A 20,907-nucleotide genomic window follows, 5' to 3' on the forward strand; every position below is an offset into this window, starting at 1 on the left:
ATTGCAACCTGTAATCCTTGAAGTGTGAGAAGTTGTAGAGGATGTCTGCTTCTCCCTCATTGTCTGTGAACACAAAGCGGGGATGTGTCAGGCTGTTGAGGACTTGCTGAATGTCTGTGAAAACCCTAGAAGAAAAAGGGATATGAAGAAGAATATCAGGTTCATTTCTGAAACTAAACAGCTTGAAAAGATTTTTTTTTAAGCTTGGCTTCCTACAAGAGTTACGCGTTACCAACATGTTATCTGTGAGAATCTCTCAACCCACAGGAAAAAAAAATTAGAATGAGAAAGATTAGAAAAAGGTGTTTTGAGACAAAAATCTCAACAAGTTTAAGTCTTACAGCTTCCATGAAAACAGCAACTGAAACTAGCAACTAAGTCTCTGATAGAGAAGCACTAACTTTTTGTCTTGAGGAACCACTATATTCTTCCTCCTCTCCAAACTTGTTCTCATCAGATGTGTAACTTTCCTCTCCACTTCTACTACTAACTGATTGGAAGATAAGTTCCCCTGAGAAAGATCTCTCTGGAATAATGAACTGCTGAAATAGCCCAGTCATAGTGGGAAACATTCTCCAAAAAACAGCACTTAAGATGCTTTGTTTATTCCCACAAATGTTTTGCATAACTCCATGTGTGATATATTACGTCCGTTATACTATTTACACTGGAGCCTAAAATTAAGAGAAATACATTCACTGCAAATGAGGAGAGTCAGCCCTGGCATTCTCATTGAAAGAAATCATCTTTCTTTCCCTACTACTGCAGCTCAGTGAAGTCAGTAACTTCATATAGCCCTAATAGCATTCCTTCCTGCAGTATTTGGCTTCTCCTTGTAGATCAGCACAGCTGAGAAAAGTACAACACCAAATTTATTAAAGGACCCAGAGCATGTTCCACCAAACTCATCTCACATGCATGCTAACCAAATATCTACTGTTTTGGAGCAACTTGTAGTCCTTGCTGAAGTAAATGGGATTCAAAGCAGGGACCTGAAGGTAAAAGGCCTTACAACGCTGTAACAAAGTCTTGTAGAATCCCATATCCTCAACAAATAGAGCAATACATACAACCTGGTCTAGTGGAAGGTGTCCCTGCCCACAGCAGGTAGGTTGGAGTTAGATGATCTTTAATGTTCCTTCCAACCCAAATCATTCTATGAAAAAGTAGAAATCAAGTTGCTCATACAGTCCCAGATCAGTCCCCTGTAAGCATACCCTATAATACACAATATCATCCCACAATAACAGCAGCCCCATGTAGCTAGACCTAAATGTAGCTTATAGCTCTTAGTGGCAAGAGGACCATCAGACCTATATAGCAGACCTATTCTGCTTGTTAGAATCATTGAAAAACTGGGACCAGCATTAGTTTATTTTTCTTTCCTGTGATTAAGCCCATTGAGTATGATATGGAAATATTTTGTCAAGTTTTTTTTTTTGGTGGTAGAGTGCTGGAATGCTTGTCCTCAGGACTCACTTCAGGAAGTGACTCAGGAAGTCACTTCCACTCCAGGCTGTGTGAGCAGCATCTGGTCTCTAGCTGAGGAAAAGGGGGTAGAAGTAACTCAACTAAGTAGTTTGCTTTTCAGAATGAGTATACCAATGTGGCTGGGTAAAGCTTGCATATATAAATGGTATATATTTGGAGTAGAACCATGGCTAGGGTTGGGCTGAGGCTGTACAGTTGTTTAGTTAGTTATATGCAAAAACAGTCCAGCTACAGTTGCCTTTCCCAGGAAGAAAGTGAAACAGTGGTTTGGAATTAGTGGTACTTTGAAGCTATGAGGAGGCTCAGGTAGGACTCCTTTGCATGAGCTACCCGAGATTTTTGGATGCACTAACAGGTCAAGTTTTATTTTATTTATTTAAAATAAAATAAATAAATAAAAATAAAATAAATAAATAAATATAGAGAGATAAATGATTGAAATAAAGTCAGTAGGGAATCTTCCTTTCTCTCCAATTGCAACTACAGAAAACACCTTTGAAACCTCTGGTTCATCAGTCAGTGGCTCTTGCAACAAATTTCCAAGTAGGGCAACCATAAGGCTGAACCAAACATAGCCTAAGGCATTAAAACTGATTAATCGTTGGTTAAGACCAAACAAAAACATAACCTCCAGAGCAAAACCCTTTACTCAAGTCATAAAGAGGTGATGGTATGAGAAATATAGCGCTGTAACAAAGGCCTGAGGACAAGGCATTTGGCCTTTGACAGCACAAAATGAAGCCTGGAAAATCAGGCAGCATCCACATAGCTCCAATAAATCTGTATTGAACATCACTCCGCAGGTATCATTTAATCAGTCAGGTGTGTTTTGTTTTTTTTTTTTTTTGAGGAAGGGATTTTCTGTTTTTTTTAAGTCATTGTTTTTGTTTTCCTCCTCCCTCTGCATTGGTCTTATTTCACATTTCCAAATACATAATTTAGTAACAAATTCCCATTACTGGCTGGGCACTGAACAGCTACTCTTCTCAGCAGAAAGAGCATGATGTTCAGTTGAGAGGCAGGTCACCTTGTCTTGCACAAAAATACACTTCCTTCCAGTGTTAGTTCACTTAAACGTTTTTCAAGGTTTACACCACACAAGTACAACTAGTGACCTGCACTCTGAACAGCATGCTCTTTACAAATTATTGTAATCTCTTTCTTCCTGGATAACTATTGAAAGCAAAGAACATCTTAAACAAAATCGTTACCTCTCTTTAAATTTCTCACTATAACAATGAGCTGCTTTTACAGACACACAGAAGACTGTGGTATATTCAATAATACATAGTTACTATTAGAAAGACTTTTTAAATAGCTTACAGCTATACACAGTACTTCAGAAGTACTACTCACATTAGCAATAAAAAGTCTGCTTTCTTCATCTTGAATTCTTGAAGAAATTCATATGCCAGAATTATAGTATCTTAAGACTTGCTTACCCTATGAGCAAGAAGGCCACCAAAGTAAGTTATTTGAGGTACGCGTTATAGTTGCTTGTTGAGGTTAAGATTAGAGGGCCATTCCACTCAAAGTTTTTAAATCACTCAATGCATTCTACATACAATACTATTAACATAAAAAGTCTTAGGACAGTCAAAGGCTCTGGAAGGCAGAAGACCTAATTTCAAGACTTAAGCTTTCATACAAACACTATATAAAATAAATGCATTTCTCTGTCAACACCTATCACTCGGTGATAAGTCAGATTCCTTTAGGGACTTGAGTACATCTAGTATTAAGGCATATATTTGAGAAAAATATGGCCTATACACATCTACTGAGCTTCTCACGTCCCCATCTGCCTGTCTGTGGTGACATCCTCAAAAACGTTAGTTCTCTGAATGCACTGCAGGACTGCAACTCCTGCTAGAACATCTGGACTCTGACATACCACCCTGCTCCTGGAGGAAGTTTAGTAGATGAAATTCAAAAAACACAAGAAGAACCTTCTGGCCTCCTATTGAGGCCAAGCTGTTCTTTTTTTCTCCTCTTCAGACAGCAGCTGGGTAAGGAAGAGGAATGGAAGCTCCATATTAGTGCATGGACAAGCTGTTGACAACATTTCTCAGAAACAGAGCAGGAGGGATCTGGCATGTGTTTCCCTCCTTGCCTCCTTGATGTTAATGTTTAACATCATACAAGATACAAGAGAAAGAGGTAGCAGTGAAGAGCTGACACTTCTCAGCAACCCCACTGTTTTTCTCTATCTTTATTAGAATGTATGCCTGGATCTTCATTACCTGAAATAGAGGTAAGCAATCTGGATGAAAAAATAGCTTCTTATCCTCAAGTCTGGTAGTCAGATCTCAATTGCATAATGAAACTGAGACTATCACTGAGCAAGGTAAGAAATGCCTCTCAACCTAACAGGACAAAGTTTTCAGTAGTACAACTCAAGTAAAGTTAATCTAGTGAATAACAAATCCCTTAAACACATAAAGCTGAGGTATAAGTGTATCTGCCAACCATGTTTTAACCTACTTTTATTCCTTATGCAAAAATTCTTCAAGCAAGGACTTGGATCCCAGTGTCAGACAGCAATACTATGGAGCAAAACACACAGCACATACTATGTAATATGTCTTTCTAGGATAAAACCAGTAACAATGCAGTCTAGTCAGTGCAACTGTTTTTTTTGCTCACAACCCTTTGAAATTCTTTATCTGTACAATGTTCTTCCAGCTTTCTTCTGACGTAATTTCATACCATACACTACTACAGCACATACACAATTTTAAGCATAACAGGCTTTGACATGGTTCCTGTTTAACAATCTCATCAGAAGGTGTGGAATTAGTCTGTTATATTAACACAAAGAAAAGCACCTGCACCACAGTCACATGCTATACTGCAGCAGAAGTCTTTAGTCTCTTATATACTTTATACTCCTTAGTATAAACAAACATTAAAGAAAACATTTTGCAACTTTTATTTTGCCCAGAAGGTGGCACTTTAATAAAAATTAGTTGTTTTTTTTTTTCCCCCCCCAGAAATTCTGTAAGTGACAATCCATTTACCCCAAAGAGTCTAAGAAGAAGAACCCATAAGTCAGAATGGTAAATGGGTACTTGCCTCTGTTGCTCAAAGCTAGAAAGGCTGATCTACTTGAGTACACTGCAGTTATTATACTTAACCTTGGCAAGAAAGCATTTTGTTTGCAGATACGTACTTGAAAACTTTGTCTTTGTCATAAACTGGTGGGTTTATTGCTATAGGCAGTTTCTCCTTGTTTTCTGCTAAAATTGCCTAAAAAAAAGTTAATATGAATTACAGTAAGTGGGCAGTCTTGGATCAAACATCACAATAATCAGCAACTTTGAACAGCAACTTAAACCAAAATGAATTTTAACGTGTGCATAATCGAGTTTATAGAAGTGATTGAAAAACAATTAACACAGTCTTTAAAGAAAAACTACAGGTAAAATATTCTACACGATTAAGTGTTCACCCATTTTTTTTTATTACTATTAGCAAAAGCCTACTGAATTTCTTTCAAATTACAAAACTTTAAGGATAATTTTCTGTAATTCCTTATCCTCATATAAATATTAAAATACAAGTGTGCATGTGCATTTGTAGCCACAGTAAAAATTACAGTCCATCTACATGGCTTACTTAGTCTCCTGTCTGCTTCAAGAGAACTCCAAAGTCGCATTTTGAGAAGAGTATTATGTCGTGTAATGACCAGAAAGAGAGTCAGTACAAGAACAGAGGCAGAAAGAAATCAGAGTAAGAGGCTAATGATAAAGAAGGAACAAGAGGTATGGCTTTAAGACCAGGGCTTATCAACGCTATCCAAACACCAAACCACGCAGTCACACACACTAAAAGAAAGTTACTGTAATTCCAAGGGAATGGAAGGAAGACTGACCATTTAGGTATGTTTTATTACAGATAACTGAAAAAAAAAAAGGCACAGAAAGCTGGAAGTTCTGCTCCTGTAAAACTGAACAGAAGGCTTTTTGCAATCTTCAACAGTAAGCATGCATCTCACTCTGCTTTTTACAGCTCTGATGAAAAAAACACATTTTAATCACTGCTACTATCCTGATGTAGGAAGTTGCTTACAAAAACTCTGGGATGGGACAAGTGCAATGGAAGAAACCCAAGTAGCTGTTGTTCTGCAACAGCTCTTTGAGTTCTGGCTGCCACAGGCTGACCATGCAAGCTGCAGTGCTGAAACGTCTGTCCAGCCACGGACATCCCACTCTACCTTTAAGGCTGTTACAGAGAATATAATCCTATTTAACAGGAAAGTATAAATAAAAGCAAATCCTGATCAGAGATCTTCTAAAAATAGACTGGACAGTACAAACACAGAGTAACTCCTGGAGTCACCTAAGATAAAGAAAGAAGCCTGTACTTTTAAGAGAAGACTAAAATTCTCAGAACAGAACATTAACATCTATCCTGAAATTCAAATTAGGGAACCACTGCAGAACAGCAAATACTCTCCCAAGAGGTATTTCTTCCATCCCAGACACTTTGTGAGAAAATGTCTACTTGACTCTGCTTTCTGCGATCATTGCCCAATCATACTACTCATAGTACCATTTAAGTAACAGACTCTGTGGTCTGTGTTGAAGAACAGAATTTGGTAATAGGACAAAAACCAGGTGAAAGTTAATCTGCAATATTGCTATAATTCTCTGATTCTTCTATAAAGATTGAAACTTTTCAGATTTCATGGGCACTAGATCATCTTTAAAGGTCCTTTCCAACCCAAACCATTCTGAGTCTATGATTCTATCTAAAGAAAAATGAGAACCAGAAAAGTAGCATGCCTGTTGAAAAAAACAACATAGATAATTTAACAAGTAATTATTTGTACACGGGAGTGAAACATTCCCAGATGCAAAAACTGTACAGAGGTAGCAGCAAGTGTCATTGTGAAACAGTATGACCTACATAAAGATCTTCACACAGTTAAAGCTCCTTGCAAAATTGTTGTCTCACTTATTAACACTGACATAGTCTGCAAATTTTTGTGCATATAGCTCTGCTTATGTGAAGACAAGGCAACTAAGAGTGTGCACCAAATTATTCTTCACTGGTCTGTCATCATATTAAGATTATAATCTACAGCTAAAAAATTCTACAGTAAAAGAGCTCTGTTGTATGGTTCTAGCATAAACACTTTGTCATCTCAATAGCTGAGAGGCAGAGACACAAACAAAGACAAAATTATGCTTTGAAGAGATGCTTTCAAGGTGGGATGGGAAAGGAAGATGTCGCTCATCTGTCACACAGCTCTTTAGCCTGCACTGATCATCCCAAAACAGAATTAAAAAACACACACAGAAGACTGCCTTATCTGAGATACAGACGCTTTTGCCAAGAGAACATCTACAGGGCCAGAATTATGTGAGCATTGTGAGAGAGAGAGTTAGGAGAATCTTGTCAAGTAGTGATAAAGCGCTGATGGCATTAAAATAGGATGCTACTTAGTGCCTTTGCTAAGTATGGTGTATTGTGCAAATTAACTAAAGCAAGAAGTCTTAGGCCCCTTACCAAGGTCAGTCTCCTAATAAGAGTGTGAGCCTATCTTAAGAAACTGGTAGAAACTGGTCCTGCAGATGGGCAAAAGCCAAGGAGCAACTGAGTCTGTGCAAAGACAAGAGGTCAACTAGCGCTGATGAGGAAGAGTCAATCTTCATCCCCACGACCCCTGACAACCACCACCAGGTGACACTGCACAAGCGCAGATGGGAGGAGCTTATGGAAACGACTCCTTGGAACTAATTTTAATGCAAAGCGGAGACAGGTTATGAATACCTGTTATAGGCATATAACAGGTATATACCTATATAGGCATATTGTGAGACTTCATGCATATGTAACTCTTTACTGAATATAACCAAGGCAAGTTGCCGTGTCAGGCAGGCACGACTTTGGCGGGACTACCCCCCGTGCTGCCCAGTGCTGAATAAACATACCTACTTTACAATCTTACTGACTGTAGAGCCCATTTTCACAAGTCAATTGTTCCTCATCTGTAAATACAAAGTATTTACATCTATCTTGCTTCCAAAAAGTGCAAAATCCCAACCAATTAATCTGACATGGGTTACAAAACAGCCTAGCTGTTCTGAGTGTATACCTTTACTTGACAGAAGCAGCTTAACTTCATTTTTGCCTAGTTAATAACAAACTGGATCCAACATTTTCTGCCCTTCCTCCATCAAAAGCAGCAGGCAGTGTATAGGGCACAGATCCATCTTGAGAAGCTGCACTTTGAACACTGTTAGCAGCCAGTACAGCATCCTTGTATGCATCAGGAATTGCACTTCTGCCTTCTTAAAAAAGATTCTCGTGCAAGCTTGGTTCATGAAAAGGAGATTCCAAGCACCATTTATTTCATATTCTTAAAAATATCACAAACCCTTGGTAGAAAGGAGAGCTCAAAACAGATTAGATCAGTACATTATAACAGGTGCATCAAATTTCTTACAAGGACATGGAGAAGATTGTTTACATGTATACTTTTCACTTGACACTGCACAGGTGTAACTACAAGGCTTTATACCAAAAGTCATCAAAATCTCACATTTACATGGATGATTCACAATATAAACCCATTTCTTTCTCAGTATCCAAAGAGAAAAACGAGTCAATAACTGCAACTGGTACATGTGTGACAGCAGAAAGGGGGTCAAGACTAGCAATAACACTGCTGTATAGCTGCTATGTACCACAGAACAGTATGCTGCATTCTCCATATACATTAGGAAAAGTAATATACTATGTTGTCGCTACTCCAATATTTAGTGATTCTGAACCATATTCATTGAATACCAGGCTGAAAAGTATAACCACTCCTGGTCAGTCTTGAATTATAGAAAGATTCATTTTGGTATGCTAGAAGTGCTATAATAACAGAGCCAGTGGGTAAGCCTATTAGGCAATGCCTTGCACTGTGCTTACATTAAAAATACCAGGCAATAATGCAGTAACATTATAAGCCATTTGATTTGCTTCAGTTTTGAAAAATTGCTTATTACATGCAAGATACTTCTTGTCTCACTATGCTTTATTTTTTTTTTTTTTTAGTTAGTACCTAAATTCTGAATTAATCTTCTAGCCTAAAAAGAAACAGAACTCTTGAAAGTTTTTTAGACACTGTCTCTTTAAAGGTATAAAAGATGAAATTTGTTAAACTCATACCTGGTAATGCTCATCCGATGGCTCTGGGGTAAAACAGTTGACATCCAATACCTCAGCAGGTACCCATGGTAACAAAACACACTTCCTGATCAAGCGATCTGTTTCCCCATAAGCATAATCACGAGTCACCTCATCTGCAGCAAAACAAGGAGTCTTTGAGGAGTAGCCTTCCATTCTCCACTTAAAATCCTCCTCATACCTCAACACACGACAGATGAACAGTTAATAATACCACAAATTTTATAATTATATTTAATTTTGCATTTAAAGAATTATATTAAGAGTACATTACCTGGGATACGGAAATTAATCCCAAATTAGCTGACGTAACAGTTTAATCACACAGCTGAACATAATCACACCCTCTACATGATAGGGGCATAAGGTGGCCTCCAACTAAGGATAGAGGCAAAGTTGATTTGGCATTTCTCCACTTCAAGTGCTTGACTGACTCAGAGATACAAACACAAACAAAGAAGTTTTCTTAAACTTTTGGATGTGTGAAGCAGTAGTTTCACTAAGGCAGTGATGCAAGATTTAAGTGCTCTGTCAATAAAACACGAACATTATTTGATGGATAAAGGACTGGTAGGAGGTAGACATCACAAATTATGTTGCTGGAAATATCAGATAGAACTTTGAAATTTGATAGCTTTAGAAATATGGAGTCATTTTAGTCTTGAAGTACCTATTGTGCTGTTAAGTGCTCAATTATTTATAAGAATATTGCATAACTTCTGTTGTGGACATTAAAAAACAAATGGACTCAACAGACACATGCTTACCACCAGTTTCAAGATCTCTCAAGGGCCAGAGAACAGTGTAAGCAATTTGTTGAGGCATATAAAATAGCGGTGCTGTTGCAAAGCTAGGCTGATCCGAATGCTGAATGCGTGATCCAAATTCATCCATAATGTACCAGACAGGAACCTTCTCCTCTGCAGTCTGAACAATTAAACAGAATGAGACATTCTGCACATAGCAATTGTTAGAAAAGCAAAGCACTGCAAGACAGAAAGCACTGGCAGTACTCTCTACACCATTTCTCTGTTTCCTACTCTACTCAAGATTGTGAGCAGGTGCTAAGTACAGAGTAACATTCCCATCTCTGCAAATCTGAGACTAAGGCAGTTTAGAATCCAGGCACTGTGAAAGCTTGGCAAGCCAGTTCCCAACTCAATGGCACAGTACCATCCTCTTTCTTATGAAAGCGTATCTTGCTTACCAGACCAACTTCCCCTGTATCAAACAAGTCATTTCAGGGAGTTAAAGCAGCAGAATACTGTTTTTCTCATATAGTTACTTTTCCTTCACTTTCTACTAGAGGAGTTTGCTACAAGGAGGAGTTTGAAGTCCACAGCCATGGCAATAAAATAGAGCAGAGCTGCCCCATGCTACCACAACTAGCTGTGAGACTGGAGGTTGCATCAAAGCATTCCTACCTCCAACACTTATGATAAAACCCAGAATGAATGAATAAGCATTAAATTGATTGTTAACACTACAGTCAACCTTTCACAGATACAGAAATGGAGGCATGGGGATTAGACTTAAGCTGTTCAAAGAGTTCAGTGCCAGAAAGGGAATCAGAAGCCACGTTCAACTATAGGTAGAATTAACTGTCTTCCAGGAAAGTGTGGTAACACAGATAACTTCACCTGACCCATAAGCCTCTCATGACAATATGGGAAACAATGACACAGGGTAGAAAGACTGAGATGTACTGCTCAAATCTGCTTTTTAAATGATTAAAAAAAAGAAAGCTATCACAACAATCCCCTAGACCAGAATGTCTTCACTCACAATTATGCAGAGCTTTTTAGCATCCCAACTAGGCTTTAGAGACTCACTCCTTGAGAAAGCTGGTAGGTCTGATTGTACTTCCACATTTCCTGCAACACTTGCTCAATACTGCCCTCATCTGGGATCTCTCCATGAAAGATGATGCCCATGAGATTTGCCATTCTGTGAAGTAAACCAGGTACGTGAAGCAGCTGCTGGCGGGCATGTTCAATACGGTATGTCCAAGCATGGTCGATGAGGAAAATGCTTAAAGAAAATTTTGGTAGCATTACAACAGTATATTTTTAAATGCAAATGGCCTTTTTTTTTTCTTCTGTGAATAAGAGCTACAGGTCCTTATAGACAGTTTGATAACTAAGTATTCTGTTAGTCCTAAAGTAACTCCCTGAGTACACATCATGACATTACAGGTTAAGAACAACTTCCCTGTAGTAACTTACACATTGCTTTTGTTCGAGAAAGTTTATTGTACATTAGTTAGCAATTCTATGAAAATAAGGAGCAAACACAGAACAGGATATTCAGTTTGTTAGCCCAGCTCCTCTTAATATCCTGGAACACAAGACTTGCTCTTTTTGACCATTATTAATTCCACTGCATCAACCTGATATTCTTGCCTGAAGAAGGTAAATACAGTGTTTTGCAAAAGTATTCAAAGACCTTGCTAGCCATGAATTCTTTAAAACTATGTGGAAAGTTGTGATCATTAGAAGCCTATATAGTAGGCTAGTTCAAAAATAATACAGTTTTACAGTCTTTGATTGTTTCTTTTTGGATTTTTTTCCCCCCCCTAGAAAAAAAAAAGCATCGTTTAAAAGAATTACCAACTAAATCAAAACCATACATAACTGGTATGCCTCTCCTTGACAAGTTTATTCCTTGTGTAAGCTGCATGATTTTACAGCAAAAGCCTAGTCATTTAAACAGAAGCTTCTCCACATGTTGGTTATATCCTCTTAGTTGAATCACACCAGAGAAAAATCTCAATTCTACTTGCTAACCCCCCTCCCCAGTTTTCAGTAAGTTAAAAACATGTCAACTATCAAGTATGCTGAGTATCATTGAACAGTTCTTGTATCTCAGTTTCAAGATAATGAAGAAACATCCTTTAATTTTAAAATTAAAGACTCCAGAGAATGCTAAGGTCATGCTCTGTGGAAATTTAGTTCAAGTCTCAGCTAGCAAACAGATGTCTGAATGCTACAAGGAAGCCCAAGAGTATCATATGAGCTCTTTTGAATTTTATAATTTACATGTGTTCTCATTTTTAGGCGAAGACTTCAGATACAGCAGGCACGTGAAGGCAGATGCCTATGCTTTAAGTTGTTTTTTTAATTCACCAAGGCTAAATTTAGGTAAACATACGAAGTCTAAAACTCCCAAACCTAGGAAGTATGAAGAGTCTAGCAATTTTTTTTTTTTAATATATAGCTGAACATGATTATGTTTGGACCTCCAGCAGAGTTTAGACTTAATTTCATTTTTTATTAATGTATGACAGATAACCTCCTCTACATCTGAAATTAAATGAGTGTTACAACATCTTATGCAACTTTTCTAATTTTACAGATGCATGCTAATGTCATGTTCATGACAGATAAGCTGATTCTGAAGAAAACCAACAGTAACTTGATGCATTCAATTATATATGTATGCATAGGATGCAATCACATGATCATACTTAAATTTCTTTCAGGTGGCTAAAATGTAATTCAATAGGCTATGTATCATTACTGAAGTTACTCAGTATAACCTTAGCTTGAGATTTGTGGAGGATACAGTTATTTCTTCAGTGTTCTTCCAAGGGCACACATGCAGATACAAAGTTCCTACAGAACTCATTAAGGTTGCCTTTACTCTATTTTCTCTGTTTAATAAAACTGATTTATAAGCATCTTCCTGCATAATTTAAAGAGGAAACTCTTAACTCATAATTTAACACTAAATTATGAGAGATACTCTTTACAAGGTAGGCTTCACAGCATGGAGATTATTTACCTTTCCTGAAACAAGCAGTTATGTTTCATAGTGAAAAAAAGATTTCCAAATGTTTAGGGTTTAAGACCACTCAAAGACCAAAGACCAGTTTTCCAGTTCTGAAATCACTACTCACCTATCAGGATTGGATGCTTGAAGCCCATTCTCATTTGTTACAATAACTTTGAAACAAGGCTCATTTCCAGGATTTGGTTTCGTTTTCAATTCTTCTTCCATGTTTTCACCCTCTTCTTCCTCATCTACCTCTTCTACTTGCATTATCCCAAAGTAATCACCAGCATCAAACACCTGAGATTGAAAATGCAGAGTATCAAACATTTAGTTGGGGCACTACCATGAAATGCACAATGCAGTACTGAAAGGCACTTGTACACAAATTTCACCTGTAACCTGTCATTTATTGCATTTTTAACAGATAGATGGACTACAGCACTCATTCTTTCACATTTTAGTAGAGTAATGGAGTTAGTTGTTGGGAAGTTTCTCTGCCTAACAGTGGCAGATTGTCCATAACTTTAATTCCTCAGACTTTTCAGAAAATGAGGACTGAGTATTTTTGTTAAACTTAGCTAAAATAAGCAATTTAATTCCTGCAAAAGTAGTTCCATATTATGGCACGTAATGCCCAACAGAGCCAGGAGTTACCCAGGCTCCAGAACCACACTGAGTATATTAGGATCCCTGAAAAAGAAAAAAGGTTTCACCAATCAAGTTCTAAACCAGTTATGACACGTTAATGTGTTTCCTCCTCTTCTTTCCATACTCAGGGAACTGCATATGCTCACTCACCTCTGGATGAGTTGAAAGACTCCTTATACTGCTGCAAGTTAAAGTCTATACAGTTACCTCCACCAATATGCTAAAAGGGGTTTGCATTCTTTTCCACTTTAGATGTAATAACTTGATTAAAAACCTACGTAAGTTGAGTAGGCCACTACACAAGTTTTCTTTCTGTCACAAATCTTGCCAAATGGTGTGATTGTATACCTTTTGCAGAACCAAGATGCTACTTACAACTTTTCTGACTTCAAAAAAGACATGTAATTTTAAGAAGAAACTGGTATAAAGTCTCAGAAGCTTTTTCAAATCCTTTTAAAGGGAATTATTTTGCTAAGTCAGTTGTACTACGTAACTACGTAACTAGACAGGAGCAGACAAATCATTAGGCCTTTTACACATAATTTTTAAAGAGGCATCAGACCTCCTAATAGCACATTCTCCATGTAACCTCATTAGAAGGTAACTGGGAAGGTGAAAGACCTAGAAACATAACCTCTAGAGGTACTGGTTTAATATGTCAAGCCTGGGTAAGTCCCTAATGCATCGTTATTTCAAGTCATTACTTCTAGACATTGACAACTTATTAGCTGGAAAATCCCAGAGGTAGCAACAAGCTTTTATTTCTTTCTTTCAACAGTGTTCCTCCAAGATGATAAACTCTGCTAAACCCCAGCTGTATGGTGAAGAATTCAACCCTATGTTTGTAAAGCAAAGCCACTTAGATAAAGCAGATAGCTGCCCAAGGAGAGCAGCAAGGAAATGACACCTACTTCAGATGTCAAGTTACAGCACCCAAGCTGAAGAAGTTCCTGCAACTTGTGAGGATCAAGGGCTAGTATTTTCCTTTGGTATGAGGGGTGGAAAAAGATGCCAACAATGCATTGGCTAACTCCAAACGTACTTTTTAAAAAAATTATTATATATAATAAAATTATTTTGCAACCATCTCACTGGAGACTAAAATTACAACTATTAAGAAATTAATAGCTAACTTAGCATCACTCACTTCAACAAGCATCAAACTAGCTACCAATTCTAATTTACTCCTAGCTTTCCAGTTTTGCTAGAAAAGGTTATTACTCAATAGCAAGCAATATTACGACCTCTTGCTGTTACACTAACAGCCACCAACATTTCTTGAAGTCCCTGTTCGATTGCCTGTATGACTCCCAGGCACTCCAAGCTGATTTAACCACAGGCAGGTCCCAGCAACACGTGGCATCCTTCAGTGGGTGGCTGCCAGCAGTGCTCACAGTTGACATCCATCAGGTTGGCTCCCAGCTGGGCTAGCCTCCAGAGCCAGCTCTCTGCATGAGCACTAATCCCTGCCCATGGCAGGCAGCCAAAGAGCACATCAGGGCACAGACATGCCACTCCCCCCCACCAAGTGATTCTTTGCTGCTCCTGCTGCTAGATCAAGAGCTTTCCCCATGGAGCTCGTTAGCTGGCAGGAGAAACAGCAGCTAGACAACTAGCATTGGTAGGAAATTAAATCCACAAGTGAAATTCACTGGAGTCCACTTGACACCTGCTACACGGTGGGCCTCTATGCTTCTTGTACACAAGGTTTTGTCACTAGGATCTTGGCAGCACAGGTATGTGGGGCCAGCCTGCTGCTGGCTCCCAGAGTAGCCTCCACCCATATACCACGCACCCACAGTGAATACTAATAACAAGGAAGTTGTTGGCTGCATGTTTCATGAAATACCAACTCAGCGCTTGGGAACTAAGAGACTCCAGACCCTCTGAGCCAATGTCTTGATCTGATCTCTCCCTCCAATACTGCATCAGTTTTATTTAGCAAAAAGCGTAATGGCCTACCAGAAATTCCACTTTTAATACCTTTTTTAATTTTTTTTTTTAATTTTCAGCAGAATTATGCTAAAAAAAAAAAAAGTCAATCCTGTCATTCTGCCAACTCAGCAGCTCTCTTAAAGGGAATCTTAAACTGTTCAAGACAAAAATCAGCGGTGTGAGGTCCCACCACTGATTTGAAAAGCATAACCTTTTGCTTGAAGCAGAACAGGGAGAACTCACACAAAGTACTCTACCATTAAGTAATATTTCTACAAGACAAGAGCAAAGGGGTAGCAATACATTTTGGTGGCACAGCTATTTGCAAGCAAGACATGCTTGGGCAAAATCCCTGCCTCTCCCTATTCAGATGCAGTTCCAACCTAACAAACCTAGTGAACCAGACAATGTGAAACAAAGCAGACACATGTCATGACAAAATTAGAAAGCACAGGCATCTTCAGCAAATTCCTTTCAGGCACACTGCAAACTGCTGCAAAGGCCATGGTAGCCTGGTGAGCAACAGCATGTTTAATAGCATTAATTGTTAGAAGGAATGCAGCACAATCAATTAGAAGCCTTCATTTCAAACTTTGACAAAAAACTCTAAGGAGTCCTTTGACAGTAACTTCTCAAGGCCACAAAAAACTTGCCGCAATGCGCAGGAGCCTGCCACTTCACATACAACTTGAAGAGAAAAGGAAGAGATCACATATAAAATTAGATGCAAACACTGTTTCCCAGACTTATGCAGGCCACAGAAGCATGTATTGCTAACCAAAATACATGAGATTTCTCCAGTAAAATAGAAAACAACCGCTATATTGGAAATAGAATTTGAGCGTAAGTTGTTACACTTGCAGGTTTGCACCAGAAACCCAGATAAGTTTGCTTCCCAGAGGTACTGCATGTTAATACTACATAAAGAAACAAATAAAAGCAGGTTTCTTGCTCTAGGAGACACACCATGTTTTGGATGAACAGTTTAATTTGCAGTTACACAATGCTCTCAGAAGGAAACCTGCTCCAGCAGATGAGGGAAAATGAAAAAACCCTCCACTTCTCTATGCATTAGCATATAGCTAGGAAGGAGGGTGCTGTACGTCAAAGCACATGTGGGTTGTAAAACAGCTGCCTGGGCTGGGTTCTGGAGGTATGTAAGATGATATTATCTGTGTTATGAATGCAAGTTTTCCAAGTTCTGTACTAGAAAGACTTTGCAACAGGTTAAGACAGATGAAGAATTCCTCCCACCTTCACACATGAAGCAAGAGAGCTAATACTATGCTTAACATTTCACTGATTTCTTTTCCCCAGTTACTTTTCACCTAAAGCCCCAAAACACTTTAATCTTTTCCCTTCACCTCCTCTGCTGTCTTTACTGCTGCTGCTCCAGTCATAACATATCACAACTCTGTATCTACCTCCTCAAGAGCTCATCCCAGTCTACTGCATTCCTCAATGCAGTTTTCCCAGGATGTCCCAGTATTCTCCATATCCTTTTGCCTATGGTTTTCCTCATTCTACTCTTCCCCCTCAAAACTCCATGGCCCCCCAACAACACACACAGATTTCAGCCACAGGACACAAACCTTAAGCCTGCGCTGCATCACAGCACAATCAGTGATCCAGTTTGTCAACTGTGTTTAGCTTTCTAATACTGGCATATGGTAGTGCAAAAGCCTGCAATTTTGGGTTTCTTTACTAGTTTTATATTGCCTTCTACTTCATCCTGTTCCAGTATGTCTCTTCTCTTACCCTTCTGTTTAAATAGGGCACTGCATATTCCCTGCTCCAAGTCACTTGTACACATCCTTGCTGAGAGAGGTATAATATTACAGGAAGTTTGTGACTGAGCACACGCTTGAGTTGATGTAGATTTATGTTCTCTGTGAGACACATATATCCCTCTTAATAGAGGGAGACACAACAGTCAGAAAGCCAGGAACACACTCAAATCTTCCTGACTGACTGTGCTGTATCGTGTCTTTCTATGCATCCCTCCCATGCCAGCTTTAAAGCTGAGATGGGGAAGAAAAGCATCCAAGTAATGAGAAGTTAGTCTACTTGTATGAGTGTATTAAGCCACAGCCTCCTCTCCTTGCCCACTGTCCTGCACTTTATGTCCAAACTTCTCACACCATCCCACTTCTGCTGGTGGTGCCCCCCTGTATCCCACCCACACTGTTCTCCCCATACCCTGAAGTTCTCATCAGTGCTTTTTCTTCCTCTATGACTGCAAGATCACCTCACCCTTATTTCCCTCTCCAGGCAGACTCCTCCAGACCCCCCACAGCTCTCCCACTACTCCAGATACTCCAGATAACAAACAGGGGGAAAAGAGACTCTCTGTGCTGGTGTACAGAGCCTCTTTACTTCACAGACTCCTCCTGGTGTCAGCTTCAGCTGAAACAGACCAGCCCTTGCAAAGTGATGGTGTGCCTAAGTAGGACTACAGCAGGAGGGAGTCCTCCTCAAGAGAGGTCTGCAGATTTACATGGATGCATCTTTGGGTGGTGACAAGCTTACAAGGGCTGACAGCTTCCCCAAAATTTATCCTGACAAAAAGCCACGCTCTACAGCTGCCCCACAATGCTGTGCAACACAAACCTCGTGCTGCTGGGAGTGGTTTAACCCCAGCCAAAACCTTCTCCCTGCTGTCCCTGCTCTTCAGAAGGGCTGGGCAGCTCTGACCTACACCAGGAACACACAGAGCAGAGTGAACACACGAGAGACGCAGCTAGCCACGGTGGCTCCTGGGACACAGCCCTTTGCCCACCTCCACCTGCAGTGGGTAACTCACGTGTGTGCGGGGCGTGCTGGACAAGCCAGCTCCACACGCGGCCGAGTGACTGAAAACACCGGCGTGGAAGGATGGGAAAATTAGTGAAAAACCAACCAACCAGGGCACAAGACAATTCAAACCGTAACACACCGACAACGTCCAGCCTTAAACACGGCCACGGCGGCTTCCATCACAGGCTTGGTGCCAGCCACCCCCAGCGCCGCGGGCAGGCGCTGAGATGGGCGCCGCCGCGCGAGCAGCATGGCGCGGCTCTCCTCCCGACCCCGCTACAGCGGCCGCCGCCTCTGCTCCCTCGGCCGGGCCGCTTCCCGAAGGGCGGCGGCTGCTCTGACTCGACCCCCAACCCACCTCGCCGCGCAGCTTGCGGCGCAAGCTCTCCCAGTAGCGCGCCGGGACGCAGGAGGCGCGGAGCGCGGCGCCGTGCAGCGCCACGAAGGCCGCTAGGTCTTCCCCGCTGTCCCCCGACATGGCCAGCTCCTCCGGCTCCAGCCGCCACCCTCCGCCCTCCCCGCCGCCGATCAGGACCCGCCGGGGGCTGACCGAGGAGGGAGGCAGGCGGCGGGGCGGGGCTCACCGTGCCTTGGGGCGGCCGTTAGAAACGGTTGAGGGACAGCTGTTGGGGGTTTAGGGCTAAGGGGTATATACAGGGGGCAGAGGCGCTGAACGAGTTCATTTTTAAACTTTTAAGGTGTTGTGCTTTATTTTCTTTTTTTTTTTTTGGGGGGGGGAGGGGAGGGCGGTGGTGACGAGTGGATTTTCACTAATGCGGCCCTCTCACAGGGAAAGAGGGAGGTGGCTCGCCCTGTTGGGTTGCTTGGAAGTTTCCGAGAAAACTTTTTTGTTTTGTTTTGCTTTTCTTCCTCAGATTTAACAGGGAATTGCCACCACCTGCTTGACTTGAGTCTCCCAGGGCTGTACTGGTAGCTTGGGCCTGTGCTCAGGTGTGGCTGCAAAGCTGCAGAAGCAAGGCATTGATACTTGTGGCTACTCAAGTATCCACAAGGCTGGTGTTGCTGGGTTGTGCTGTGCCTGCTGCTCTGGCTAGCCAAGAGCTGCTGCTGAGAACACCTGCATTGTCTTCTTGCTGGGCTGTCTGCTCCAGGACTGTGGAAGTGGCTTTTCCTGGTAGTCCACCCTCAAACTGAGTCAGGATCTGATTTCAGTGCTGCTCCTGCTGGCAGCACAAAATCATGCTGGGAGGGGTGCCCTACAGCCCTGCAAGTGAAAGGCAGGGGCTAGAAGTAGGGCCAGGAGTGGGTCAGGAAAGACCCAGATTCATGGAGATCAATCATAAGAGAATTAACGTCAACAGCACATTGAAGAAATTCTTCTTTGCCCATCTTGTGTAGCCGGACTGAGGTTCTCTGTCAAATAACTACCTAGCACAGTAGTCCCTTTCTTTACATGATGAAAGAGCTATCAGGAGGCAGGTCTGTATGTTACAGTTGTGACAGCTTGGTTAGGCACAGAGGGTATAAAGATGAAAATTGATGCCTGCATACTGTAATGATACACCACCATTCTGCAGCTGAGTGTGAGAAACACTCCGTAGCCAATAACTTAGGCTCAGGCAAGGATCTCAGTGGAGTAGTAATTTATTCGCGATTGCAATGGTGGGCGCCCCACAAGCAGGAGAGAGCGCATCTACTAGTTCCAAAACACAGTTTATATACCTTTTGATGGCAGGACCCTCCCCTGTTTCCCCACTGAGTGGGTAATCCAGGTTCACATTCTATCTGATGCTTCACAAACAATGCATGGCCTTCAGTTGCCGGCCTGCTAAATTTCAAATTTCTTTTGACATTTTTACTGTTTGAAGTGGTAATGTTTCTTCACTTATCTGACTTGACTTGACACCGTGATTTTCACCTAATTGTCCTAAGGAGTCTGGTTGTCTGCATTTTACTAGGTCACCTGCTAAACTTTCTTATCACTGTAAGCATATCTCAATACCACATTCCCGCCTTCTAAACAATGTAACTCTGCAAAAACAACATTTCTATTCCCACAATTCCCCCCTTTTCTTTTTTTATAAACTGTTGATTTTTGCAAAACCTTTCTCTAAGGTGTAATTTGATAGATTTCTTCTACTTCTTTGCTTTCTTTGCTTTCCATCTGCTCATTTTCTCCTTATCTGAGTAAGGTGGTAGCTCCATGGTCATTTGTTTCAATAGTGCGGTTTCAGTTAACCACTGTACTAGTCCTCTTACACAGGGGATAATGCAGCAACCAATGGCTGTCAGAACTCCTACAACTACGATCAAGAATGTAAATATGCCTACTTTTTCTGCCAATTCACTGGCAAGGGTGGTAAGCCCTTGCAATGCTCTTGTTACTGAGCCATCTGGGACACTATTGCTCGGTATAAGAGTGCAACAATGGTTGCTCAGTATTACACACACAAACACACCCCCTTCCTCTGCGAGCATCATATCTAATGCTATCCTGTTTTCCCAAGCCATTTTGCTGATAGCATCTAGTTGTTCAGAGATTCCTCTCATCACATGCTTGGTATAATTGATGAATCTCTGCTGATTATAATAGAAATAATTAATTCAATCCACATTTTTATTGATTGTTACCCACCAGAACAGTGACTCAAACCCTGCAGCAATTTGATTTCTGGCTTTATGTTCATCTGGAACTCCTCTAGGTACCCCAATAGAATCTATGTATACTCTATCATCAAATGATATTCCTAAGCCTCTTTTACTTCTTCTGGGTATTTGTGATGTTTCTCTTTCAAATGCCAGGGTGAAGGGTATAGCTAATTGAACAAGTGCACAAGTGCCTTCCCAATTAGATGGTAGGGTGGACCGTAAGATCTTCCCTCCACCATACCACCAGAGATCTGCCCTGGGGATCTCTAGTCTTGAGCAGTTTCCCATCAAGTCCTTGGTAGCACAAGGCAAATTCTCCCAGATGCCAGGTAGCACTCACACCCTGCCATGAGAGGCAAGCTGTATGGTTACCTATAGCTGTAGAGAATGCAGGGGGAACCATGATATTGTTATCATGTAAGAAACAGCAAAGAGAGACTTACAGGCCTCATTTCCCCAGGCAGTCTT

At 40.8% G+C, this 20,907-nt stretch overlaps 2 protein-coding genes across 7 annotated transcripts in view; one reads left to right on the plus strand and one right to left on the minus strand.

Moving 5' to 3' along the window:
* Positions 1-14,094, plus strand: part of TSPO (translocator protein) — a 38,852-nt gene extending 24,758 nt beyond the window's left edge. The window contains exon 5 of the mRNA XM_068656916.1: positions 13,877-14,094. Within this exon, the coding sequence (XP_068513017.1) occupies positions 13,877-14,002 (126 nt within the window). The 3' untranslated portion in view covers positions 14,003-14,094. The remainder of the gene's footprint in view (positions 1-13,876) is intronic.
* The window catches only part of TTLL12 (tubulin tyrosine ligase like 12), a 34,143-nt gene that overhangs the window by 7,678 nt on the left and 5,558 nt on the right, over positions 1-20,907 (minus strand). For 3 of the 6 annotated variants that reach the window (XM_068656758.1, XM_068656748.1, XM_068656739.1), the window contains 6 exons: positions 12,575-12,747; positions 10,509-10,707; positions 9,444-9,603; positions 8,659-8,792; positions 4,664-4,740; positions 9-125 (listed from right to left, as the gene is read on the minus strand). In XM_068656758.1, the coding sequence (XP_068512859.1) occupies positions 9-125; positions 4,664-4,740; positions 8,659-8,792; positions 9,444-9,603; positions 10,509-10,707; positions 12,575-12,717 (830 nt within the window). In that variant the 5' untranslated portion in view covers positions 12,718-12,747. Of the gene's footprint in view, positions 1-8; positions 126-4,663; positions 4,741-8,658; positions 8,793-9,443; positions 9,604-10,508; positions 10,708-12,574; positions 12,748-18,187; positions 18,430-20,907 lie in introns of those variants that run through there. The other 3 variants (XR_011089107.1, XM_068656726.1, XM_068656722.1) reach the window with 3 other exon arrangements.

This window comes from Anas acuta, chromosome 1 (assembly GCF_963932015.1).
Source record: "Anas acuta chromosome 1, bAnaAcu1.1, whole genome shotgun sequence".
NCBI lineage: Eukaryota > Metazoa > Chordata > Aves > Anseriformes > Anatidae > Anas > Anas acuta.